The sequence below is a fragment of the Xenia sp. Carnegie-2017 genome, unplaced genomic scaffold, assembly GCF_021976095.1.
Source record: "Xenia sp. Carnegie-2017 unplaced genomic scaffold, XeniaSp_v1 HiC_scaffold_19, whole genome shotgun sequence".
Classification (NCBI taxonomy): domain Eukaryota; kingdom Metazoa; phylum Cnidaria; class Anthozoa; order Malacalcyonacea; family Xeniidae; genus Xenia; species Xenia sp. Carnegie-2017.
In genome coordinates, this window is record NW_025813481.1 from 7,762,403 (window position 1) to 7,789,683 (window position 27,281).

At 36.1% G+C, this 27,281-nt stretch overlaps 4 protein-coding genes across 4 annotated transcripts; 1 reads left to right on the forward strand and 3 right to left on the reverse strand.

Moving 5' to 3' along the window:
- Positions 1 to 221: 221 nt before the first annotated feature.
- On the reverse strand, positions 222 to 1,724 carry LOC124439123 (BTB/POZ domain-containing protein 6-like). The gene has a single exon (XM_046989342.1). The coding sequence runs from the start codon at positions 1,642 to 1,644 to the stop codon at positions 286 to 288; it is 1,359 nt and encodes a 452-aa protein (XP_046845298.1). The 5' UTR covers positions 1,645 to 1,724; the 3' UTR covers positions 222 to 285.
- Positions 1,725 to 3,268: 1,544 nt separating this feature from the next.
- LOC124438618 (neuronal acetylcholine receptor subunit alpha-7-like) lies at positions 3,269 to 9,624 on the forward strand. The gene is made up of 7 exons (XM_046988793.1): positions 3,269 to 3,509; positions 3,684 to 3,731; positions 4,208 to 4,398; positions 5,706 to 5,750; positions 6,323 to 6,432; positions 7,300 to 7,587; positions 7,866 to 9,624. Exons 2-7 carry the CDS (start codon positions 3,698 to 3,700, stop codon positions 8,686 to 8,688), a joined length of 1,491 nt encoding a protein of 496 aa, XP_046844749.1. The 5' UTR covers positions 3,269 to 3,509; positions 3,684 to 3,697; the 3' UTR covers positions 8,689 to 9,624.
- A 364-nt stretch (positions 9,625 to 9,988) lies between these two features.
- LOC124438619 (D(4) dopamine receptor-like) lies at positions 9,989 to 11,467 on the reverse strand. Its single transcript, XM_046988794.1, has one exon. The coding sequence runs from the start codon at positions 11,398 to 11,400 to the stop codon at positions 10,177 to 10,179; it is 1,224 nt and encodes a 407-aa protein (XP_046844750.1). The 5' UTR covers positions 11,401 to 11,467; the 3' UTR covers positions 9,989 to 10,176.
- A 6,972-nt stretch (positions 11,468 to 18,439) lies between these two features.
- LOC124439396 (zinc finger protein AEBP2-like) lies at positions 18,440 to 27,183 on the reverse strand. Its single transcript, XM_046989619.1, has 7 exons — positions 26,901 to 27,183; positions 25,658 to 25,718; positions 23,629 to 25,122; positions 22,278 to 22,675; positions 21,557 to 21,681; positions 19,501 to 19,568; positions 18,440 to 18,864 (listed from the first exon to the last, which is right to left on the reverse strand). The coding sequence occupies exons 3-7, from the start codon at positions 23,673 to 23,675 to the stop codon at positions 18,717 to 18,719; spliced, it is 786 nt and encodes a 261-aa protein (XP_046845575.1). The 5' UTR covers positions 23,676 to 25,122; positions 25,658 to 25,718; positions 26,901 to 27,183; the 3' UTR covers positions 18,440 to 18,716.
- Positions 27,184 to 27,281: the final 98 nt, after the last annotated feature.

Consider the following 27,281-nt stretch of genomic DNA (forward strand, 5'->3'; position numbering starts at 1 on the left):
ATAGAAAGTTCCCTTGCGTTGAGCAAAGCACTGAAAACGCACAACAAAATTTGGCATGAGAGTTGACTGTCTACAATTTTATAGTAATAGAGATTTTGCATGGCATTTTATTTAAATGAATAGAGATCGTTGAATAGTGGTGTGTACTACTGGCTGCAGGGGCTTAAGTGCAATAGCATGTATTTTCCGGTACAGAATGTAATTAAAAACCCAATCAGGAATTTGCCATGATACACAAGGAAAGTATATTTTATTAAGGACCATTAATTACATGTTCAAAAATATTTATGGATAACAACAATGAGAAAAAAGTATCTCATGAAACTGTCCTCGCTCGCAAAGGGTTTTATTATTAGGAACATCGAGATCGGGGCAATCGCGGAAGTTGAAGGAGATTCCAGCACACTTGACGGAGCTTACACCACGTTCACCATAATAGGATCCATTGCCTTGTATAAGAGCAGATATTTCATACCACTGGCCTTTCTTAACAACAACAGGTGATTGCAGGAGCACATCAAAACCGGGAATTAAAGTGTTCTTACGTTCAGAGTAGTATTTTTCATTAATTTTGACGTTAGAGAATGAAAGCTCAACATTGTATCTGCTGTTATGACCAAGTGAGCCAAACAAGCGAACACCATGAAAATATATATCCTTGTCCACACTGAAACTGAGGATATCCGGATGGCCCGAAGTGTATTGCCAACCACCGAGGGTTTTGGAAGTGCGGATCTGGTCCTGGGTAAATCGGGAACATCTCTCGGTTGGTTTAAGCTGACGAGGTTTACCTTGAATGCATCTGCTAAAGGTCTCCTGTAGCTCCTTGTTTGAAGGTGTGACACCACTAAGCATTTGAAAGATTGCTATAACTTCATCTTTGTCGAGAAGGTCCGTTTTTGACACATTATCAGCAAACTCCTTCTGTGTCATGGTCAAGTAACGAACTTGGTAAACTGCATTCCCAAGCACAAGTCTTCTATTCTCGGATGTCGACTCTAAACCTTGCATCTTGCATTGATGATCAGACCATTTCGCCAAAGCCTGAAAAAGGTTGATCTCCTTAACGTTCAATGTCTCAAGTTCTAACATACTTTGCACTATTTCTCGTTCGACATTCAAAAAGGCATCCGATGCAAGGGCTTCTTGACAATGCGAATCAATATAATACCAGCATTTTTTTTGAAGATCCTCCTCGCCAATTCTCAACGACTGGGAGAGCAACGTGAAGGCATTGGATGCCGTTATGCTATTTTGCAAGAAATTATTGCATAACTTTTCCAGATATGGCAAAAGATACTTCTTTGCCAAATACAAAACGTCGATTGCGATATCAACCGACAGTTTACACTCATCGCAATAAAGAAACCGTAAGAATTCAAGAAAACTGGCATACTCCGTGTCGGGTAAGTGAATTTCATTTGATTGCTCCACTAGATTACCGTAAAACATTACGTAGAAAACGGGACTTGACGTGGCCAACACATATTTATGAGCTGGGATGTATCTTTTCCCATCGTCTCTTTCGTCGTCTCGTACAACAAAAGTGATATCACTCATTAGATTCTGGTTAAACATACACCTATTTCTCTCGGAAACGTTCTTCGTTTCGATCTGCCAATCTTCTGAAAGGGAAGATGTCATGTTAAGATTTGAATTTTGTCAACGAAGACTAATGAAAGATGATTTGTAAACAATCATGGCGGATAACGTCAACGGCCACCCGATTCGCTATCGAGCGCTTATCGATAATTTGGTTTTGCAGCAAAACGAGTTAAAGATTAAACAATATGGTTAATATGGTCTTCGACTCGTCAGTCACCATACCTCATTTGGTTTTTAGAGAAATCTTAAGCCAGAATAACAAACTATTTCACGATCAGTAAAAGACTGGCGCAAATTTACCACACAAATCAATAATTTAATAATGAAGAAATTGAGTCTAACGGTAATGGCTTGAATATGGCTTGTTTTCATGTGGCAGAATATGGCTTGTTTTCATGCAAAGGCGCGCTTAGATAGCCATATTCTGATATTCTTGACACTCAAAAATGACGTCAAATTAGGTTATTTACTTCTACAAACAAGTCTGGCTCATCAACGTCAATGTGCGCTGGGCCAAGAAATGAAAAGACGTTATTTCACATTTTGTTAGTTAAAAAGCTACTCCTGAACTCTGTTTTAGATTGCTTTGAGATATCGCAGCAGTTCAATCACAGAAGTAAAGCATTATCACTAGTCTCAATCTTTAATAGCCACTTGCAGAAAGCGTGGGTTGGCAATTCCGAGATAAACCTCAGACGTGTGAAAATCGATTTGCATAAGCTAATGAACCACATGAATGGACTGGCAAAGAATCAAATTGTCTAACGTTATCAAATGTGAGATTTGAAAATCTTATAGGTTCAGGGTGAGAGGTTGATGCAAATCCCTAAAGAAAATTATCCTAGTTGCAGAATTAAGACCAAGTGTTCTGTACCATGAAATATACTGAAATCTTTAAAAAATAGATTCAAACACTTGCTTTCTTTTCACTCTCACTTTACTACTGTGTGTTATTTATAAGCTTCTCAGGCTGACGAGAGCTAATTTACGTATAGACTGCGGTGTGTTTCTTTTTCCAATTTTCCCCTCTTCATATGTTGTCTGAGTTGGTTAAATACTTATTTTGCAGAGCAATTATGATGTCTGTGAGGATTATGTAGCTATAAGTGATGCAATTAGGGGCAAGGCGAGAAATGGCTTGTTTTCATGTGTTCTTTGGTATTATTTTAATGGGTTTACTGAATGTGGGTTTCTTGTGCGGTCATTTGCAGATAATGCACGATGATTCTGGTCATTTGATGAACAGTCGTATACGTGATCTCCATGGTAAATTATTCATCATTGCACGCTGGTAAATTCTTTAAACAATTTTCAAGAAAACGAGATAATTCGTCGACAAAGAAACCGTGCATTCTTTTTATTCTACTCATTATATAATGGCAACTCCAACGTCTCGAAATTTCATTGTGGATAAAGCGAAGAAACAACGTTCGCTAGCTTAAAACTATACATGCAGCATCTTTCTTATCTCAAGTTAAATATTTATGACCCACAAACTAAATTTAAACTTCTTTTCACAAATCCATCCTGTTTTTTACCTCCTAAAGCTCGTCATCTTTGGTTTGTTTTTTTGACATTTTTTTCTTATACGTTTTCAGGCTTTTGCTACATGAGGAGATTGTTTCTTTTTTGTGAAATTATTGGCACGGCGGGATAGAGTCGTGTCCAGCTTGTTTTAAGTTATTTAGATTGTTTTGTATGCATATCTCCCTTGTTTAACCACAGTATGTGGAGAAGAGGCGTGCGTATAAATACGAAAACAAAATTTCATCATTCACTTTTTCTAACGTTTGCTGTCAAGTAAGAAATCTATCTCGATAAACTGAGATAACTGTTAGAGAAAGCTCACACTCGTATATTTATCCAGCTTCGCGCTCTATAATTCCAGGCTGTATAGGCAAAACGTATGTGTTATTCATATCAAATATTATGCTTTATTTCTTTCATAATAGTTTTACATAATAAAGGTGTTTGCCTTTTAAGTATACTACACTTGATATTATATCTCATTTATTTAAGGATGCACGAAGAATAATTTTTATGTTGATTACTTTATAATTGAATGCTCTTTTTTGCAGAGTTGCTCATCAAGATGAAACCGTTATTTCTTTTGTTTCTCGCATCAGGTAAAATTTGCGTGATTTTTTGTTAGCTATTCCCTTAATAGTAAAATTTAGGACTTACAGAACTGGAGAAAGTGAAGCCTCAAGGAATGCAATTGGACGATTCTCGGCAAATGAGTAAGGAGTTCAAAACAGTTGCCGCGGAATAATCAAGTTATGAAGCACTATCCGTGTACCTTTTCTAAAGAGTTTTATAAATTTTGATATTTAAACAAAGCTGTTTTTTTTTAAACGAAGCTTTGAAGCAACTACAAGTTTTGGTGAAATTTTCACATAGATCTATTTCAAAACATATATCAATGTGGAAGTTAGTGGGGGTGGTCTGTTGGCGATTTAGCATGTTCTGTTCATAGTCTGTCGAGATAATTCATTGGTGTCTATATAAATACACACCCATCATGTCTATGTCCCCAATCGGTAAAATGACTTTTCATTCGAACTAAAATCATTATTCATGCCATGTGTGAGTGTTCTTTTAGTTATCACCAGCTGCTTACAAGTTGTGAGGACGCTGAAGAACTTGCAAGAATCTGAATGGATCGAAGATGATGAAAAACGACTTGTGAACTATATTTTTAAAGGATACAACAAGATCGCACGGCCTGTCATCGTAAAGACCGAGGCAGTTCCCGTCGAAGTGGGAATTGGATTAATAAAACTAAGTGATCTGGTCAGTGAGTTCTTTTGAGATTTTTTCGATTGTATAAGAAAACGACGAACGTCATTTTTATTTGTTAAGAATGGTTTCAGTTTTCATGTCAGACAGGGAGATCAAAGGTTGTTAAGGGACAGGGCCGTGAGCTTGATCGTTAATTTGCCGGGGGTATTTATATATTCAGTTGTGCCCCTTTCTGATTCATTTTGAAAGCCAAATCACTTTCAAAGGAAATCAGTGGGTGCACTACTGAATATATTAATAAACACACCCCAAGTAATATTCTGGCTACCGTCCGATAAAAGGGTATGGAACTTTAGCAACTCAATAGTGAATCAGGCAGTTTTTCACTCATACAGTGGAAATACTTTTCTGTACATTCACTGAAAAAACAACGAATCGAATTGATTTTCTAAATGTACAATAGTTGAGCTGGAAAATTAGCATTGTAGGAGTAGAAGTTTGAACTAACGTTGCCATTGGGGCCACTTATCAATTAAATGTGTCTTCAAATTGTTTAAAATGGTGTTATTGTGAAAATTCGACCAATTTGTCGATTCATATCATAAGCCACAAGGATATTTGCTGTAAAAAATTACTTTATGTAATTTTTGTTTATCTTCCCTTTGGATTTGAAGAAATTCATGTTCCTAACAACTCCTAATTTAAGTTTTCGACTTATTTATGTTCGAGGTGAATTTGTTTCGAGTTTGCGACTAAATACGCGCTTTACCCGTGTTTCTTGACTTATTAAAACAATTGTTTCCCCTTTTGAACACACTCAGAATACGCTTGCAGCCTATTTCATTTTTCAGATATTTTAGTTCTTTGCCTTTAGTGCATGTTTTTGAGCACCGATGCTAACGTGAACTCGTTTGCATGCTTTGTTTATGCTTGGCTTGCATGACATGCGCAAGTTTATATGCTAAATTTAGTCGTTGGATAAATGGATCTTCATCAATGCTATGCGGTTAGGCCATTTAAATGCAAATCTATTATGTAAGTAATGAAGACGCCTTTCATTATCGTTGACTTTTACTCTCACAAGAGAATGTCTTACAAACTTGCAAAACTCACAAAAATACGGTTAGGGTCAACTTTCAACAAATATCCAAGGAAGTGCATTTACAGGTTTGTCGTGAACGCCTCGCAAAGGTGTCGTGAGTTATCGTAGAAAATGTCAGCCTATCTTTATGTCATTTACAAAACTATAGGTATTGCACTACCCCATCACATTTTAACAAGTACTTTTTATTTTTCTGGCGTTATTTAACGATTTTTTCATCTCATTGTGCATAGGACTAACTTATTTTCCCCCTTAGATCGAAAAAGATCAAATTCTTGTCAGTCATGTCTGGCTTCGCTTGGTGAGTTGAATTATTATTATCAGGCTTGTATTACTACGCCTTTAATAACCGAGCGCGAGGTCTTTACGGAGAAATAACGGACCGAGGTGTTTTTGTACAGACCGAGCCTGTAGAGCGAGGTTTGTACAAAAAGACAGAGGTCCGATATTTCTCAGTAAAGACCGAGAAAGCGAGGTTATTAAAAGGTTTATTATATGGCATTATTTGACATGACAGGAAGCTTGCTTTCTTTCTCGTCCTTCCTTTTTTCTACCGGTTTTGCTTTCACTTTTTTAGCTCTTGTCAGTAAAAAGAAATCGTTTCAAATTGTATCGTCTGGAAAGTTAAACTGCTTTCCGAGTATTTTTCCTTCGACTCACATTCGTAAATGGTTTTTTGTTTCGTTTGCTGTTTGCATTACGAAGTTTGTTTATATTTGACAGTAAAATTACGCGTTTTGGACCGTGGTCGATTTCGCAAAAATGTTTCTGAGCCAATCAAAGCGCGCCATTTAGCCGGAAGTGACGCTTGCCATATAATAAATATAATTTTATGGCACATTTTGGTTTCACGTAGTTTTTTTGAACTATTAGCGATGGATGAACGATTTTATGAAGTGGAATTCTTCTGATTTCGGAGGCATAAAGTCGATTAACGTCGACCCAGATATGGTTTGGCTTCCTGATATTGAACTATATAATAGGTAATTATTGAATAAACACGCCTTAACATTATATTCACACATGTATGTTTTGCTATATAAGAAAATTCGGTTCACGTGATTGTCAATAATGTCCTTTCGAATTGTTGTATTTTACAATTGCCAATATATCATGTGTCTTGGGGATCTTTTTGAGATGTTCGTGGAATGTTTGTTCATTATGGATACTTGATGTATTTTAGGGATGTTTGTGGAATGTTTGTTCATTGTGGATACCTGATGTATTTTAGGGGTGTTTGTGGGATGTTCGGGGAATGTTTGTGCATTGTGGATATCTGACATATTTTAGGGGTGTTTGTGAGATGTTCGTGAAATGTTTGTTCATTGAGGCTATTTGATGTGTTTTGGGGTATTTGTGGGATGTTTGTGGAATGTTTGCTCATTGAGGCTATTTGATGTGTTTTGGGGTATTTGTGGGATGTTTGTGGAATGTTTGCTCATTGAGGCTATTTGACGTGTTTTGGGGTATTTGTGGGATGTTCGTGGAATGTTTGTTCATTGAGGCTATTTGATGTGTTTTGGGGTGTTTGTGGGATGTTCGTGGAATGTTTGCGCAATATGGCTATTTGATGTGTTTTAAGGGTGTTTGTGGAATGTTTGTTCATTAAGGCTATTTGATGTGTTTTGGGGTATTTGTGGGATGTTCGTGGAATATTTGCGCAATATGGCTATTTGATGTGTTTTAGGGGTGTTTGTGGGATGTTTGTGGAATGTTTTGTTCATTGTGGATATTTAAGGACTTTTGTAGGAGTTTGTGAGCGAGTTAGGACGCATTTTTTGCGAAACCCCTTGTATACCCACGTAATACATAGATCTTTCATTGAGACGATTACTCTGTTGTTTTAACAGTGCAAAAGGTCATATACTAGACAACTTTAAGAAAAAGATCGTCATCAATGACAATGGTTGGCACGTTTGGAATAATCCTGTCCTTATACGGAGTTTTTGTCCAGTCAACATCGAGTACTTCCCTTTCGATGAGCAACAATGTACATTACGTTTTGGAGCATGGACCTATGATAGCTTTTATATTGATTTTTTTATAAGAGACGACAAAACAGATTTGTATAGATATGAACCCAGTGGCGAGTTTGATCTGGTGTCATTTAAGGCGGACAGAGAAATTTTAAAATTCGAGTATGATAGCCTCTAGTTGTTTTATCATTGAAGAATTGCTTATAATTATTTGAGCCATACATGGCGACAGTATAAATTGTGGCAGCATGTCTCTTCATCTTAGGTTTCGTTTTTTGTGTATTTTTGGTGCTCGGATGAATCTGGCGCTCAATTATATTATGCATGATTTTATCAAGGGATATTTTTGTCAACTAGGTATTTAACGAGGCATTATAATACTTCACGGAAACCTATCCGTCAAATGTAGATTATTTTCACATGACATTTCTTTCTTGTAGATGTTGTAAAGAACCGTACGTCAACTTAGTGTTCAACATTCATTTTCGTCGCAAAAGATTATTCTACTTCAACAATCTCATTGTGCCTTGCATCTTGATAACTTTCGCTTCACTTTTAACCTTCATCCTTCCGCCGAACACCGGGGAACGAGTGACGCTCGTTATTACGACGTTGCTGTCACAGACTGTATTTATGCTAATGGTTGCCGAGAATACACCGACTAATTCCGACGTGACACCAATGATTGCTAAGTTCTTTATGGCGTCTATGACACAGATTGGCCTGGCACTAGTGATCACGTGTCTTATACTTAATGTGTATCATTCTACTCGTCATTCGCTCTCACTACCTCATTTCATACGAGTTCTTGCTATTGACATACTTGCTCCATTGCTGTTTATCACGACACCAAACAAGAAAAAAACTTCTAAAGTATTGATGTCGCGTCGTCCATCACGGGAAACTGGGCAAGAGAGTTTTTTGTGTACACAGACAATGCGCGAGTCAAATCAACGTGATCATCAAACTATGAGCGGACATGGCGTTGATGACGTCATACGTCACGAGCGAACCACAGATGAAGACCTGGAAAATTTGGAATCTGAAAACGAGCATCGCGATCAGAAGAAGTTGCTTAGCAACATTAAGTATCTTGCCGACAGGGAATTTGAACGTGAGAAACAAGAGTTTGTTTTGGATGAGTGGGAAATTGTTGCAAAGGTTGCCGACAGGACATTTTTAATCTTGCTTATCATTACTATCGTATTCACGTCGTCTATGATTTTTATTAACGTGCCGAAGCATTTAAATGAAGCAAATTAATGGAAATGTTGTGTTGATGGATACGGGATACTATAGATTTAGCTTTGTTTTCTTTTTGGTTAGAAAGACGGGAAAATTTAAGGTTAATATTCCAGTGGACCATTAATGTTGCGTGTAAAACAACATGAATTATTACTGATGTGTTATCTAAATAAAAAAGTTGTTCACCGATGTACAATGATGCACAACTATATTCAATGATGTTCAATGGTGCTCAATAATGTCCAGTGGTTCTCAATGATGCTCACAACTGTTCATCTATGCTCAATGGTGTTGGAAAATGTTCAATGATGCACAACTGTTTTCAATGATGTTCAATGGTGCTCGATAATGTCCAGTGGTTCTCAATGATGCTCACAAATGTTCATCGATGTTCAATGGTGTTGGAAAATGAGGATGTTTAATGAGGATCTACAATCTGATGTACAATGCAACTTTGCGGTTAAAAATAATCCTTTCTTGACCAAGAACATCATGGAAAGAGAGAAAGAGGTTTTGAAACTGGTATTCAGTTTTTGCCATGATCTATCAATTTTTATGGTGCTAATGAATATGTGGTTGTGAGAAAAAATCAGTGGGAAAATTACTGGACAGCATAAACTCGCAGGAAGCTTGCAGGTAGATTTTTTGAACGAATAGAAAAGACATAAACTACGCATTGATGCTTTGAAAACGTCGTGTAAGCTTGAAGAAGGACTTTGCTGGCGAGGTGTTGCTATCTTAAAACTAAATATTGCCTTCTGTTGATTGACGCTTTTATTGACTGTTTGACGTCACATAGTCTACAACTTTGGTTTAAAGCCAAAATCTAAATTGAATCTACTTGTCAAAGCCATATTAGTCATATTTTAGCTGAGGTATTTTCGGAATTGGGTTTGGAGATTGTAATCTAATACGCTTTCGACCCTATATATCTAATTAAATTTTTGTGTTCAAGTCGTTTGGGACATTGTGTGAGGTGGGTTTTGAAGTCAAAAAGTGTTGTTGTTTACTAGAGACAGGTAACATAAAAAGCAGCTGAGAAGTTGTGCCTTTACGTAGTAGCTTTAAACTTTGTCCAGGTGTAAAACTCCTATCAACGTTATATTTGCATACAAAGTTATATTTGCGGTTTTTTATCTAAGTCGCTCTTGAAATTTGGTAACGAAAGCCTTAAGTAATTTAACTTCATCACAAATTTAAAACTAGACTTTTGTGAATGAGAACTTATGAAATATTTATCTGTCTTTCGAACAGAATTTTTTGCGAAAATCTAATGCATGGGCAACGATTGTTTTTTCAGTAAAGATAAAGGCGAAACTCATTTTCCTCTTATTTTAATTAATTTTACAGATGCATATATGTAGTTTATACACACTATCTGGAAAATGTTCGGTGGGATTTCTTTTCAAAGATATCCTTAAACACTATTTTGTATATAGATGCCTGTTCCACGATCGATTTCTGTTATACATTTTTTGGCGATCATTGCAAGTGTTTAATTTGATTTCAAACGCTCGTTTCATGACAACATATTTCCAATTCATCACGAGCAAACAAAGACGTTAACAGACTTCCTTCGTTTGTTGTATTAAGTCCATATGACACAAGGCTCTCTTTTTGGACTGTTTCGTTAGTTGTTGAATCCGTATAGTTTGTAGAATACACTTCACAAAGCCTTGCGGCTTGCCTCCGTGATGAAAGAAAAACATCTCTATGATTTGCTCCCTGAATGACGCGTATAAGCTTGTTGCAAAAGACCCAAAGTACTGCACGAAACTCTCTATTGAAAACAGTGTAAATGATGGGATTTGCGACAGTGTTTACTCGTGGCAAAGTGAACACAAAGATTATACCGATGATTTGCTGTGCAAGGGAGCTAAGATTTTGTGAAATGCATTTTGGGCACTGTTGGTTAACCAACAATACAACAAACAGCGGAAACCAGCAAATGAGAAACGTTCCTACTACAATCATTAGTGTCTTCGTTGCTTTGAGCTCGCGGATAAGCATTCGCGTTTGCATGGGTTTTTCAGATTTTGAAAAGACACAATGCTCACGATCGCCATTTTGCCATGGGGTTCCGTGAACCTTAATCATCTTAGCTTGGTGAAATGCAAGTTTGAAGACCATGGAATAAGCTACAATAAGTATTACTAATGGCAAAAATATGCCCAAAACAGAAACGACAAGATAATAGTTTTTATCGACTTTCTTACAAGCGGGTTGATGAATTAGTTTTGCGTCATTTGACCAGTTCGTAAAAGATAACGAGCTGAGAATGGCTGCATAACACCACACCAAGCATATTGCCAGCAATGAACGTGGACCATTGATGAATTTTTGGTACACAAAAGGATAGGATAGTACTAACAATCGATCAACTGCTATCAAGGCGACGTTTGTGGTGGATGCAGCCCCGCATAAAAAATCCATAAAAATCCATATCTTGCAGATGCGTGGTCCCAAATCCCAAATCATTGAGTTCAGGTAATGATAAACATGAAATGGCACAATCGTAGTGACAATGAGAATATCGCTGACTGCCAAGGACGTAATAAAGTAGTTCGTTGGCTTCCTGAGTTTACGCGTCGAAATGACAGCAGCAATCACAATCACGTTTCCCACTAGAGCTGTGGTGATTATAATTATATTAAAAGAAGTTTGTCCGATTATGCTAGCCTTGGAGTAGGTTGGTCCGTTCAAACCCTGAGAGGAATTGTTCGTTGACATTTGTATTGTTTTTGTTGAACTATGAGATCCTTTATCTGTCGCGTCTTTGCAAAACTTTTATAGAGTGAACTTCTGCAATCTGCGTGTGTTATCTTGCAATCATCTATCTCTTCCTCCAGAGCCTGTGTCCGCCGAGGAAGTGAAGATCACTATCTATTTCAATAATTAATGAATCCAACACATGCTACGTGGTGTATAGTTTTCGCATTTGCACTCCAAGAAACACCTGTGTACAAATTATACAGCAGCGAGCTTTTTCAACATCAAACCGTTTTTGTCTAATTGTACAAGTCGCAGATCGTATTCTTCATGAGTAAAGAACAATTTGTGTCATCAGCATTTTAAATTTTGAAAGAACAGAAACTTATTCAGGTATCACGAAGTTTGAATATCAAGAGTGTGGTCATAGAGACGATTTTTAATCTTTTAAGTGAGCACTATATTTGACTGTGTAAGCAATCGCAATCGCATCATCTACACCCGCTTATCGAGGGACAATATATTAATGAGGATCAGGGCTTGAAAAAATGATTTATGACTCATAAGTCTTTGCTAATCAACAGCACGATATTTCTTTCTCTTTTTGAATGGCAACAAATCTTTGGTCTGTAGAAGGCTGTAAATTTTCATAGCATCCCTTCGAGGAAAAATGCATGCGAAAAATTCGGTTACGTTCAATTCAAATCATCATGCGAACTGTGTTCATGAAAGTTAGGAAAATGCCGATCGATTTGAAATGTTACGCTGTGATAAATTAATTGCTAAGTGCATAATGTCATAAAACAAGTTAAAATAACATATGTTGTATCAAGTTTGAAGGCCTTGATCAGAATTTTCACAATGACATCTGCTTTATTAAATCGACGACATAATTACTCGTGGTGACGACATTTTCAAGCTGGAATTCATTTTCACATTTTACTATCACTAGATAGGTGATGTTGTTCCACATTTCTGCCAATTTCCAGTTTGTCGCGTTATCACCATTGCTTTATTACTTGAAGAGGAATGAAGTGTGGTGTGCAGCTCATTTATGACATGAATTGTGCCTTATCACTTATCATATCTAATGCCTGGCATGCTTATAGGCATATTTGCTCAATTTAGGCAAATGATTTTATTCATTAAAAATCTTTAAAGTTCGACTTCAAAATTCTAATGCGTCTGTTTGCAAAAGTTAAACTTTGACAAACAAGAAACTTTTCGCAATAGAAAGCCGAAATAACTCTTTCATTTTTAAAACTCATAAAACTTTATAGGTTTCTTTTCAAGAAAATGACGCCTTGATAATTCTGTAGTTTATAGTTTACCCTCTAAATCCCTATTAAATTACGTTCGTATACTGGCATGACAACGGCAGAGGACGCAAAACGTCACGTTTAAGTATGCTCTGATGCTCAGATGCTTTTATCCAATCAGATTACAAATAATTTCACTATAAATAATATTACTTGGTCCTGTCGATTTTTGAGAAACTGCCAGTCATCAGAATAAACAATGACTCTAATAATAATTAAATAACTTTTATTATGTCCCTAGCTACGTCACTGCTTTATGTCTATCTGAAAAATTGTGAACATGCATGAATTATAGTCTTTAACATAAAAATGTGTGAAAATGCATGAACTATAGACTTAAGCATTTTTATGCTATAGTCTTTGGCATGTAAAAGCATGAACTATAGTCTTTAGCATAAAAATATGTGAACTATAGTCTTTGGCATGAAAATGCGTGAACTATAGTCTTTGCATGAAAATGTGTGAAAATGCATGAAATATTGTCTTTGGCATGAAAATCTGTGAAATTGCAGGAAATATAGTCTTTGGGATGAAAATGCGTGAACAATAGTCTTTGTCATAAAAATGCGTGATAATGCAAAGACTATATTCTTTGGTATGAAGTGTGTGAAAATGAAAAGACTATAGTCTTTGGCATGAAAGTGTGTGAAAATGCATGAACTATAGTCTTTAGCATGAAAATATGTGAACTATAGTCTTTGGCATGAAAATGGATGAAAATGCATGAACTATAGTCTTTGCTATAAAAATGTGTGAAAATGCATGAACTATCTAGTCTTTGGCATAAAAATGCGTGAACTATAGTCTTTGCATGAAAATGTGTGAAAACGCATGAAATATTGTCTTTGGCATGAAAATGTGTGAAATTGCAGGAAATATATTGCATGAAAATGTGTTATAATGCATGATACATTTGCATGTCAAAGACTATAGTCTTTGCTTTTCACACATTTTTTCGCTAAAAACTATAGTTCTTTGCGTTTTCACAAATTTCATGCCGAAGACTATAGTCTTTGCATTTTCACACACTTTCATGTCAAAGACTATAGTCTTTGCATTTTCATACATTTTCATACCAAAGACTATATTCTTTCATTTTTACAAATTTTCATCCCAAAGACTATAGACTTTGCTTTTTCATACATTTTCATCCCAAAGACTATAGACTTTGCATTTTCATACATTTTCCTACCATAGACTATAGACTTTGCATTTTCACTTATTTTCATGCCAAAGACTATAGTCTTTGCATTTTCACACTTTTTCATGACAAAGGCTATAGTCTTTACATTTTCACACACTTTCATGCCAAAGACTATAATCTTTGCATTTTGACAAACTTTCATGCCAAAGACTATAGTGTTTGTGTTTTCACAACTTTTATGCTGAAGACTATAAAGCTTACATTTTCACACACTTCATACCAAAGCCTAGTCTTTGCAAGTTAACACACTTCATACCAAAGAGTATAGTCTTTGTATTTTAACCTATTCTCATGCTAATTACCATAGTCTTTGCATTTTCGCAAATTTTCATGCCAAAGACTAAAGCCTTTGCTTTTTCACACACTTTCATGCCAAAGACTATATTCTTTGCATTTTCACACACTTTCATGCCAAAGACTGTAGTCTTTGCATTTTCACACACTTCATACAAAAGACTACAGTTTTTGTATTTTCACATATTCTCATGCCAAAGACTATAGTCTTTGCATTTTCACACATTTTTTCGCCAAAGACTATAGACGTTCATTTTTACATATTTTCATGCCAAAGACTATAGTTTTTGTTTTCACACTTCCATCCAAAACTATATTGCATTTTCACTCATCAAAGACTATAGTCTTTGTATTTTCACATATTTTCATGCCAAAGACTATAGTCTTTGCATTTTCACACATTTTTTCGCCAAAGACTATAGACGTTCATTTTTACATATTTTCATGCCAAAGACTATAGTTTTTGTATTTTCACACCTTTTCATGCCAAAGACTATAGTCTTTGCATTTTCACACTTTCATGTCAAAGACTATAGTCTTTGCATTTTCATACATTTTCATACCAAAGACTATAGTCTTTCATTTTCACAAATTTTCATCCCAAAGACTATAGATTTTGCTTTTCACACACTTCCATCCTAAAAACTATATTGTTTGCATTTTCACACACTTCATACCAAAGACTATAGACTTTGTATTTTCACATATTTTCATGCTAAAGACTATAGTCTTTGCATTTTCACACATTTTTTCATGCCAAAGACTATAGACTTTGCATTTTCACAGACTTTCATGTCAAAGACTATAGTCTTTGCATTTTCACACACTTTCATGCCAAAGACTATAGTCTTTGCATTTTCACACACTTTCATGTCAAAGACTATAGTCTTTGCATTTTAATACATTTTCATATCAAAGACTATAGTCTTTCATTTTCACAAATTTTCATCCCAAAGACTATAGATTTTGCTTTTCACACACTTCCATCCTAAAAACTATATTGTTTGCATTTTCACAAACTTCATACCAAAGACTATAGACTTTGCATTTTCACACATTTTATTGCCAAAGACTATAGTCTTTGCATTTTCACACACTTTCATGCCAAAGACTATAGACTTTGCATTTTCACAGACTTTCATGTCAAAGACTATAGTCTTTGCATTTTCACACACTTTCATGCCAAAGACTATAGTCTTTGCATTTTCATTTCAAAGACTATAGTCTTTGCATTTTCATTTGTCTCAAAGACTATAGTCTTTAATTTTCACAAATTTTGATCCCAAAGACTATAGACTTTGCTTTTCACACACTTTCATCCTAAAAACTATAGTGTTTGCATTTTCACACACTTCATACCAAAAACTATAGACTTTGCATTTTCACACATTTTATTGCCAAAGACTATAGTCTTTGCATTTTCACACACTTTCATGCCAAAGACTATAGACTTGCATTTTCATACATTTTCATGCCAAAGACTATAGTTTTGCATTTTCACTTATTTTCATGACAAAGTCTATAGTCTTTGCATTTTCACTCGCTTTCATGCCAAGGACTATAATCTTTGCATTTTTACACACTTTCATGCCAAATACTATAGTCTTTGCATTTTCACAGACTTTCATGTCAAAGACTATAGTCTTTGCATTTTCATACATTTTCATCTCAAAGACTATAGTCTTTAATTTTCACAAATTTTGATCCCAAAGACTATAGACTTTGCTTTTCACACACTTTCATCCTAAAAACTATAGTGTTTGCATTTTCACACACTTCATACCAAAGACTATAGTCTTTACATTTTCACACACTTTCATGCCAAAGACTATAGTCTTTACATTTTCACACACTTTCATGCCAATGACTATAGTCTTTACATTTTCACACACTTTCATGTCAAAGACTATAGTCTTTACATTTTCAGACACTTTCATGTCAAAGACTATAGTCTTTGCATTTTCATACATTTTCATCCCAAAGGCTATAGACTTTGCAATTTTACACAATTTCATGGCAAAGACTATAGTCTTTGGCATGAAAGTGTGTGAAAATTCAAAAACTATAGTCTTTGGCATGAAAATATGTGAAAATGCAAAGACTATAGTCTTTGGTATGAAATGTGTGAAAATGCAAAAACTATAGTCTTTGTATGAAAATGTGTGAAAATTCAAAGACTACTATAGTCTTCGGCATGAAAGTTGTGAAAACGCAGACTACAGTCTTTGTCGCAAAAATGTGTGAAAATGCAAAGGCTATGCTATGAAAATGTATGAAAATGCGTGAACTATAGTCTTTGGCATGAAAATGTGTGAAAATGCGTGAACAAGTCTTTGGCATGAAAATGTGTGAAAATGCGTGAACTATAGTCTTTGGCATGAAAATGAAAAATGCATGAACTAGTCTTTGGCATGAAAATGTCAAATGAAAATGCAAGACTATAGTCTTGGCATGAAATGTGTGAAAATGCGAACTCTTTGGCATGAATCAAAATACTATAGTCTTCGGCATGAAAATGAAAAGCGAACAGTCTTTGGCGCAAAATGTGTGAAAATGAACTGCATGAAAATGAACTGTGGCATGAAAATGTAAAATGCATGAACAATAGTCTTTGGCATGAAAATGTGAAAATGCGTGAACTTTGGCAGGAAAATGTGAAAATGCATGAACTCTGCATGAAATGGGGCATGAAAATGTGAAAATGCGTGAACTAGTCTTTGGCATGAAATGTCAAATGCATGAACTGGTCTTTAAATGAAATGTGAAAATGGAACATGGAAATGAAAATGTGGCATAATGAATGTGAAAATGGAAAATGCATGAACTATAGTCTTTGGCATGAAAATGTGGATGAACTATAGTTTAAAATGAAAATGTGAAAATGCGTGAACTATAGTTGGCATGAAAATGTGAAAATGCGTGAATGGCATAAAATGGAAAATGCATGAACTATAGTCTTTGAAATGTGTCAAAATGCATGAACTGTAGTCTTTAATAAAATGAACTATTGTCTTTGGCATGAAAATGTGAAAATGCGTGAACTATTGTCTTTGGCATGAAAATGTGAAAATGAAAATCATTGCTGAACTGTCAAATATGAAAATGTGAAAATGTGAAAATGCATGAAGAAAATAGTCTTGGCATGAAAATGTGTGAAAATGTGAACTAAAAGAGAAAATGTGTGAAAATGCGTGAACTAAAGTCTTGGCATGAAAATGTGAAAATGCATGAACTCTAGTGAATGAAAATGTGTGAAATGTTGGCATGAAAATGAAAATGCGTGAATTCTGGCATGAAAATGTGTAAAATGCATGAACAATAGTCTTTGGCATGAAAATGTGAAAAATGAACGTGAAAATGTAGTGTGAAAATGCGTGAACTATAGTCTGGCATGAAAATGTGTGAAAATGCGTGAACTATTGTCTTTGGCATGAAAATGTGTGAAAATGCATGAACTATAGTCTTTGCCTTGAAAATGTGTCAAAATGCATGAACTGTAGTCTTTAATATGAAAATGTGTGAAAATGCGTGAACTATTGTCTTTAGCATGAAAATGTGTGAAAATGCGTGAACTATTGTCTTTAGCATGAAAATGTGTTAATTTGCGTGAATTTTTGTGCTCGTAATGGCGAGAGTCCATAGTACTGGTAGATTCAATGAAAACACCCAAGATAGATAGTAATATGTCATTGTAATGGCTTTCTGCGGTGTTTGTTGTAAATTAATTAGTTCATTTTAAATTACAGGTAGAACTGTAAAACATGCTACCTTTGATTAAAAAATTTTTTGACTTCAGCAATGTGTTCAGTGAATAGCCACGTTCAAGATGTCCGTTGTAATGTAACAATGCGCACGCATTGCGGAAAACATTTTCATTTGTTGAGTACTCCACACAAATTCACATCATCTCTTATCACACTTAATTTTGAGTGATTTTTTCCTCTCAACTCGTCGTATCCATTAGATCTCACGTGCACACGAATGGCACACATTTAGCAACAATCAGATGCCACTAGCAGCCTCATGGCCCAATGTAGCTTTTACATTTGGCCATAATCAGAAGTCACGTGCATACTCATAACACCACTTATAAATGCACCATAGTTAGATGTCACGTGCAAACTCACGACGTGTGGAGCTCATACAAAATAATACTCAGATGTCACGTGCATACTCATGCACAATGGAGCTCATCCTGCTCCAACGGCAATCATGTGAGATACAAACTAGTTTCAGGCTTCTATTTTGCATTCCTTTAGCGTGCCGTAAAATTTATTTTCGAATAAATGGTGCATTTTCACAAAGTCTGAATGAAAATTGAAAAATAAGTTAGTTACATAAAACTGCCAATACTTAACAATAAGAGAGAAATACATTCAGACAGTTGTTGGTGAATAAAGAGTAAACGGTGGACAGTTTTCTTTTTACAAGTGTTCAGATGACAATGAAACTCGAGGCTGAAGTATTATTCAATGGATTTGGCGCTAATGTATGGTCGTCGCGAATCAGAAACGAATGACTTATTTCCGTCTTTTTTTTCGATGACTTAATCTACGATAAAAAGACGGATGCAACTCAGCTTTGACTTCGTTTGGCAAACGGTGTATGGGTAAAGATCTACGCGCATGCGTTCTTGCTTCTTTCTCCGACACCCACTCGTCCGGTAAGCTGAAAGAAAAATCACAGTCCATTAAAAAGAGACAACAGGCAAAATAAATTACCAAAGACCATTAGTCAGGTTTTATTCTTTGGAAATTGATAACCAATGGCAATGTTGTAAAGATATTTTGAATTAATAATTTACTGCTACAATATACAGTGCTTAAACTTTGATCCGCTTTTGAAAAACAGCAATCCGTTATTCATATATAGACGATCGATTAACATAAAATCTCTATATGTTTGTAGATGTAGATCGTCCAGGTTAGTAGAGTACTCCCAGGTTTAAACCATTTACTTTAATATAAAATCTTGTTCGATGAGTAAAGTCCTTTGGACGGCACGAAAACACCTCATTTAAAACACTTCCATTTCGTTGGGAGCTACCGCTTATGTCTGTAGCTAGTTCCCTGGAAGTTCAAATATGTTTCCACATGTTTGAAAGCTAATCTCACGAACATCACAACGGCTCCTCAGGCACCCCCCTTCACCCTATTCTTTACAGATCCAAAAGATCCCAAATGACGTGAAATTGCGCTAATCTAACATCTGCATTATTATGAGGTATTAGATGAACGCGATTCGGTTCATTCGAACGAAGTCAGACATAAGAACACGCAACATGAAGTACAAACGTTTAATTACATTGATTCCGGTATCCAGCGAAGAAGAATTTCTTTGACACCATCTGGTTTCAGTCGTTCACCCAAGGGCTACAAAAAGGATGAGATCATTACGCTGAAAAAGGAACGTTGTTACAATTTAAAAAACTGCCATTGACAAGTCTTGGAAAACGACAGCTCTGCGTAAATGACGTCAACCTCGAAGTCTTCATATAACGACTTCAATGTTTGAATGACGTCATTATATAATGACTTCAATGTTTACATGACGTCATCATTATGTATTAAAACGATTTCAACAGCTATTGAGAAGTATCAGGCAATGTACAATGTTGGAAACTTTATGTTATTTTTGTGAAAAGACTAATCACGTGAGTTTTGTTTTTTGGGATGAAAAATTACAACGATGTTTGTACGTTGCTTATAAGCGTATGTCCTTTGTTATAAAAAATAAAGGACAAATTTCAATCTGAGAGTGTGAGTAAATTAGGAAACTTCGAAGAAACATTTCCCTGTTTCCGAAAACAATTTGTGTTCAATAACTTTAAAGGATTGCAACGCTCGGATCGACTGCTTCACGTAAGAGTAAAAATTTCCCAGGTGTTCCCAGGTGATTTGAAGAATTGAAAATCTATCAGCTATATTATTAAGAATATAGGTTATCGATACAGTTCTGCTTCAGAGAATTTTTGAGCAAGGCAAGTTCAAAGCACAACGAAGTGGTGGAAAACCTATACATTTGATTGAAGGAGAAAGAAAGATCGGGAGAAAGGAGATTGAACTTCCCACTTACTGCTCATAGCAGAGGCTTTGGAAGCTTTCAAAAGTTGTGGATGTTCAATGTTCGCAATTTGATAATGCGAAAAACTTAGAATAGTAATGAAACTGTTTCATATTAGTTATTTTTGATAGTTTTTTTCCTTTTTCGGCCTATATTACAAAAATTGTCAAAAATGCATTACATACAATTGATTTGCATATATCGGCAACGATCGAACAATTTGAAATTTCCAGCTTGCTGGTGCCAGTTCCTTAATTAGAAATTCAGTGTGCTTGCAAAAACTCAGCGTGCAATATGTCATATATTTTCATGCAAGAAGCTAAATTTGTGGGTGTCCTTCCTATATAGAACACCCACACTCTAAAAGTTGTGGGTGTCCTTCCTATATAGAAAACCCACACTCTAAAAGTTGTGGGTGTCCTTCCTATATAGAACACCCACACTCTAAAAGTTGTGGGTGTCCTTCCTATATAGAACACCCACACTCTAAAAGTTGTGGGTGTCCTTCCTATATAGAACACCCACACTCTAAAAGTTGTGGCTGTCCTTCCTATATAAAAAACACACTCTAAAAGTTGTGGGTGTCCTTCCTATATAGAAAACCCACACTCTAAAAGTTGTGGGTGTCCTTCCTATATAGAACACCCACACTCTAAAAGTTGTGGGTGTCCTTCCTATATAGAACACCCACACTCTAAAAGTTGTGGGTGTCCTTCCTATATAGAACACCCACACTCTAAAAGTTGTGGGTGTCCTTCCTATATAGAAAACACACACTCTAAAAGTTGTGGGTGTCCTTCCTATATAGAACACCCACACTCTAAAAGTTGTGGGTGTCCTTCCTATATAGAACACCCACACTCTAAAAGTTGTGGGTGTCCTTCCTATAGAACACCCACACTCTAAAAGTTGTGGGTGTCCTTCCTATATAGAACACCCACACTCTAAAAGTTGTGGGTGTCCTTCCTATATAGAACACCTACACTCTAAAAGTTGTGGGTGTCCTTCCTATATAGAAAACCCACACTCTAAAAGTTGTGGGTGTCCTTCCTATATAGAAAACACACACTCTAAATGTTGTGGGTGTCCTTCCTATATAGAAAACCCACACTCTAAAAGTTGTGGGTGTCCTTCCTATATAGAACCCACACTCTAAAAGTTGTGGGTGTCCTTCCTATATAGAACACCCACACTCTAAATGTTGTGGGTGCACTGACACCGGGACACCCACAGCGTCCCAAGCCCATGGCTCATAATATGTCACAAAACACCATAAAATTTGAACGGAAGAAATTACCTGGCCAACAAAATGTATCTGAGAGCCATCGATGCCAACTGGGTTTGACTCGGTCGAAATCATGTCTTGTAGCCGTGATTTGATGCTATTTACAGAATGTTGATCCACAAAATCTTCAACTTTACCTACAAAGAGAGACTGCATCAAAACCATCCATAGACAGAATAGGAGCTTCAGAAATGCTACGAGAACACACATTGTTAAGACTGCTACAAACTTGTTGTAAAAATCGAAAGAAATTGGCGATTTCAACAGAAGTAATGAAGCCAACAAGCAGATTTGGTCGTTCTATGTAAATATTTACGCAGCTGTTCACTCAATGTGAAAACAATAGATTTCTAAAGAAATGAATACCTAATGCTTATGATTCGAAATTTACACAAAGTGACCAAATCTGCGGGCTGGCTATGCCAATGTTTAACACTCCACAACTTTTATGATAGGTGTGAAAATCAAGTAAATACCAGGGTCATAGCTAGCGCATTAATTGGGAGGAGATGGTGTTTACTCATTGTATATTCAGTTGTGTCCGACTGATTTATTAAGAAAGTCCTTTTATATACACCCCCAAATGAACATTGTAGCTATGACCCTGTAAATACCGCTTAAGTCAGTCTCCAAATTAGAGATTCAAATGATTTGAGCACTGGATCAGAAAATTTCAACATGTAAGAGGCACATACCATGTGATCCAGGTTTCTTGTATCGAATGTACTTTAACCTTTTTTCCTGAGCTGTCTTTTGCTGGGTGATTCATCCTTCTCCATACTACCTATGTTTTTTCTAGTTTGTCGTAAGTTCTCTTTAAAATGACAAGGAACATGCCTTGCAAGACCGGTTTGTGTAGAAAATGACATCTGGCAACCTTCAAATATGCACTTGAAAGGTTTCACGCCAACATGAGATTCCAAATGTTTAGTAAGCCAGCTTAATGAACAACTTGGTCGATTGAACACCTTGCAATGTTGCCAGAGGCAGACAAAAATGTCACAGGATTTCATGGGATCAACATGGGTTTCTTGTGCATGGCTTGCAAGCTGATTAACATCTGTTGCAATGAAATTACAATCCATCCACTTGCACTCAAGGCCATCCTTTTTCTTCTCGTTATCATCCAGTCTAAACATAAATGGTTTCGGTTCAAGTTGCCCTTGTAGTCTAATGCACATACAAATAAAGATATTTTAGATAAAATGCTCATTGTTTGGAAAACATAGATGCAAAACCTGCTAAAGTTCACCCAGTGCTATTTAAACACATATATTGCTATACTGAGGAGGTCAATTAGTTTCGGGTGACTTTTTAATTCTTTCATGTTCAAGAAACAGGATATCAAGAAAAATCAAGTTGCAACTTCCCATAAGCCATTGCAAGCCTCCATCTCTCTTTCTATGAATACTAATAAAAAAGAATGTTGACTGAAAGAAGAATCAATTCAAGCTTCCTTGGTCAAATACTCGAAGCTCTTTGTGCTTTTAAAGTTGGTAAACTTTATAAACAACTTGCTTTTTTACGAGCAACCTGATCTGGTTTAAACTGCATCAGAAGGCTTGATCATGGTAGATTAAAAAACCCTTTACACTTTGTATGTTTCAAATGTCTTGGTTCCTTTCTGACACCTTGCTCCTCAAATATATGATACATCTATACTGCAATATGACATAGTTTCACAGTAAATCCTGATCGCCTAACGCTCGTGAAAATGTCGTGATACTTTCGTGAAAGTCGTAAAAGTTATATCATAGCATTTTTAATAGTAGCAGAAGTGTATAAATCAAAAACACGCATTTTGATATTTTTTTAACTTCGTTGACTTTACATGAAAGTGACGCATTTGATTTGTTTGAAGGAAAAATGTAAAACAAATAGATTCGTCTTTAAAGCGTTTGCAAGAAAATATCAAAATTGGTTAAACATCCACAGTTAGAGAACTCATTGTCCAAAGGTTTTAAGTTGCAAAAAGATTTACACAACAAGTGATAGACCTTTCTAAAAGTTGTAAATTATACCCAAGATTTTAGCTGATATATATATATATTCTATACTAAACTCCTCACTCTCTTCATTCTTACCGATTTTCGTGGTTGTTCTTTGAATTATTCACATACGGAACTGACATGCTTTTATTTCTCACAGGAGATGCTCTCAATGATGAAGCTTTTATGCCATCCCGAACTGCGCTAGCAGTAAACGAGCATTCTGATTTCAAAATGTAATTACTATGAAGTCCATTCAACTTTGGCGGAGCGTCACTGAGACCATTCGTCGTTTTGTTGTCCAGACACGAGGAGATATTAATGTTTTTACCTATCGTGATGCCGTTAACATGCTTCTTTTCATTTTATTTCCTTCGAAGCTTTTGAAGCCGATACTTTCTCTCTGTAGTTGTGTTGTGCTCAAAACAGCATTGTCATCCGCCATCTTGAATGACTTCACGTGTATTGTAACCACGTGATAAGAAAGTAACCAATCATATTACCCGCTGAGCTGCTTTGTGTCATTGTTTCATCTTGCTGGGTCGTTTTAAAGAGCACAATCGTATGGCACAGTTAGACCGGATTTGGTAAAGTAAAAAAATATGGTTCTTTTCGGAATTTTTTGTCTATTTCAGTATTTCAGGCATTAGATTGGCAAATTGAGAAACTTTTCGGTGATTTCACCCTCTAATCTTACGTGCAAAGAATGGTTTTCAAAAAGTATAAATAAAAGTAAAACAAGATATTACAATACTTTGCCAGAACATAAAACAGCGTCGACCGCTTTACAACACACTTTTTTCTTAAAATTTTCTTGTCATTTGGCTTAAATTAAATGGAGGAGTACGTATCAAACTAGTATAAGAACTCAATGTTGGTATAAATATGTGTCTTGCACCTTTTTCTGGCTAATATCACATATAAAGGCACGTTTTCCAAAGTTGACTAAGTTTTATTTCTTTTCCAAAACGACAAACGACTTGAAAAGAAAAAGATAAAGAAGACATGATCAGTCTTGAAACAGGAAGGAATGTTTACACATTACTATAGTTCGCCTCATTTGAGCAATGTCTTTCTACGATCACATATTAAATATACACCGCTTCGCTCGTTCTCACCTACGTCAAAACTTTAAAGGTTTTGCACGCACTACGAGAACTAGCACAATCGTGTGTAATCATTCAGTCAATACCAGTTATATTCTCTTCGCGTTCATGAATCGATAATTGTTCATTCCAAAGGCAGCGGATGGGCAGGGAGAGTTACATGCCATTGGCGGAGGCCCAAGTTGGCAAGATGGCTGTTGTTGGCCTCCACATGGAGATGGTGGTAGTTGGGGACAGCATGGCATGGATCCCATACCCATACCCATTCCCATAGGAAAACCCATACCCGCAGGTGGGGGTCGGACAAGGAAGGTTTCACAATAGCCTCCGGGACAGTCCTCTCGATTAATCATCTCCACTCCATTACCGAGGTCTTTTGGATATTCGGATTTCGAAGTACCTCCAGCGCCTCCATCAGGCGGAGGTGGGGGAGGTTTGCTTGGAGCTGGCGTCGTTTGTGAGGCAGCAGGAAAAGCTAGACTTGCTATAGTGAAAGACAGAGACAATGTATGAAATTCGGGCTGAGATAACCACTGATGGACATATTTGTTTGTTTTTATCTCACATTGGATGAAAAAAACTTTGTAGAAGTTTATACCCGTTTTCGAAGAAAAACACATTACCTCTATTTCATTTTAGTAATACTTGCTCTGAAATATTGATCGTAAAATATTGTGATGTATTTTCTATGGAAATAATTGTCTTTTCAATCAATTTTAAGTTAGCCTTGCTCGACTGCGCATAGTAATTCGAAAAGATCGATTCATTTGTGTAATCTCGCTGGTGGATTACGGCAATCCAGCTTTGAGGATAGGCACATTCGGATGAAAAATTAATTTGCGATAAAGCATTCCACTTTCTGATATCGTTGCAATGTTTTGCACGGCTGTCAGTCTTCAACGAGATTAAAATTACACGGCTGCCACTAGTTTTTGTCAAAGACCTGCTCTCCTCGCAGTACAACAAAACGGATTCATTGGAACACATGCTAAGTTTGCATAAAGCATTGTATGTCTCACCTGACAAGACACCACCAAAGACAATAACGAAAAGTTTCGCTTGCATCTTGCGATCTGAAATCTTAAGAATCAACAGCATTACGATCACTGAAAGACTCAAGTTTTAGGAATGTTCATTTGAAATGAGTTGGCACGGTAGAATTTTTTTCGTAGATGATCAAACGACGGTTGATGAACTACTGGCCGCATCTTCCGTTTCAAGAAAGGAAAACAAGAAACGCCACACAAGCTACTGATGTCTCGCAAACGAAGAAAACGTTGCGAAAAAGTTGGCGAATCATAACATTCACGAGAACTTAGGGCATTTTTTAAAACATTATTCGAGAAGCGTTTTTGTTGTGAGAAAACGTCGAGAGAGAAAAATTACCTATAAAGTAGAACTCTGGTAACTCGTGCTCCTTGAAGGAATTTCAATTTCCACGGGATTTGATAGTATATTTTAAAGTAATTTATCAAGTCAACTCGAACTCGGTTACCGAACTGCAATCTCCTATGGTCAAATAGCTCAGAAAAACGCAAAACTTGAGGGTTAAAAGTCGAAAAGGTAAATTTAATTCAAGCAGTAAGAAATTCATAAATGATGCAATACAAACACAACACAAAAAGAATGTTCCCTCAAAATAAATTGTTATAAAGTCTAAACGAATGAATCCCAAGTTCAGACTTTTAGAAAGGAGGTATAATCTCTTCACTTCAAATTAGCATTAAAAAAATCATGGTAAAATCGGGTTTTCCCACTATTCAGTAACATTATTTGTTTGTAACCGTCATCGTTCATTTAGCACTTTAAAGAATTTATCCATCAAAGTTTCAAAAGCTCATTATGAACAAATTTTCCTCGACAGCAAAACAGCTTTGATGTAACTGATCTAGCTTATATGCACGCAGTTTGTAATTATAAAAAGTACGGATCTTTCAAAGCATTTAATCACACTTCAACTATCTGTATGCTACTTTGTTGCAGTTCACAAATGTAACGAACAGTATGACCACCATTTTATCGTGTCGATCTAATAAACGAAATTCAACAACACCCTCCGTAACTCTAACCATCGCTACTCAAACAATTTTCCGTTTCCCCAAAAGTTCGAGTAATCGGGGTTCTACCGTATTAGCAATCTTATTGTTGCTTATTCCGCGATGAACGAGCCACACAAATTCATCTCCATAGTTTAACAAAATTTGCCCATAAAAACGACACACAAAAAACTTTTTGCAGTCAAATTGAGTCTTCGTAGCTTACCTTGTAAAGTTTTCTTGATCGACAACCGTCTTTTGTTGGATTATGAACCCGGGCGCATTGAACTGTTTATAAATTTATAATTTATGACAAGAGGTGTTCTGGCACAAAACAACCAGCTTTATGACCGGTGCTCGTCCTATGCTTCGCCGATCAAGAGACAACATACAAATGGCCACTGACGATTGACTGTCGTACGCTGGTCAAGTAATCGTGAACGATGTAAAGTAGGGTTGGGTAAGTGCATTGGTATGACGTACCAAGATGTCTTCAACGATGTTCTCGTGGTACTAAAAAGATAATGTTTTCGTGCTTCATATATTGTTATTTATAACGTTATTTCGATAGAGAAAATGGATTAGTAAAAAACTTTATACAATTATC

Excerpts from the sequence above, each read along its gene's own strand:
- LOC124439123 (XM_046989342.1), bottom strand. The coding sequence starts at position 1,644 with ATGACATCTTCCCTTTCAGAAGATTGGCAGATCGAAACGAAGAACGTT.
- LOC124438618 (XM_046988793.1), top strand. The coding sequence starts at position 3,698 with ATGAAACCGTTATTTCTTTTGTTTCTCGCATCAG. Across the intron at positions 5,751-6,322 it reads GTCATGTCTGGCTTCGCTTG|CGATGGATGAACGATTTTAT; the intron begins GTGAGTTGAATT and ends TTGAACTATTAG. Across the intron at positions 7,588-7,865 it reads AGAGAAATTTTAAAATTCGA|ATGTTGTAAAGAACCGTACG; the intron begins GTATGATAGCCT and ends TCTTTCTTGTAG.
- LOC124438619 (XM_046988794.1), bottom strand. The coding sequence starts at position 11,400 with ATGTCAACGAACAATTCCTCTCAGGGTTTGAACGGACCAACCTACTCC.
- LOC124439396 (XM_046989619.1), bottom strand. The coding sequence starts at position 23,675 with ATGTCAGTTCCGTATGTGAATAATTCAAAGAACAACCACGAAAATCG. Across the intron at positions 21,682-22,277 it reads AAGACAGCTCAGGAAAAAAG|GTAAAGTTGAAGATTTTGTG; the intron begins GTTAAAGTACAT and ends CTCTCTTTGTAG. Across the intron at positions 19,569-21,556 it reads AGATACATTTTGTTGGCCAG|CCCTTGGGTGAACGACTGAA; the intron begins GTAATTTCTTCC and ends TCCTTTTTGTAG.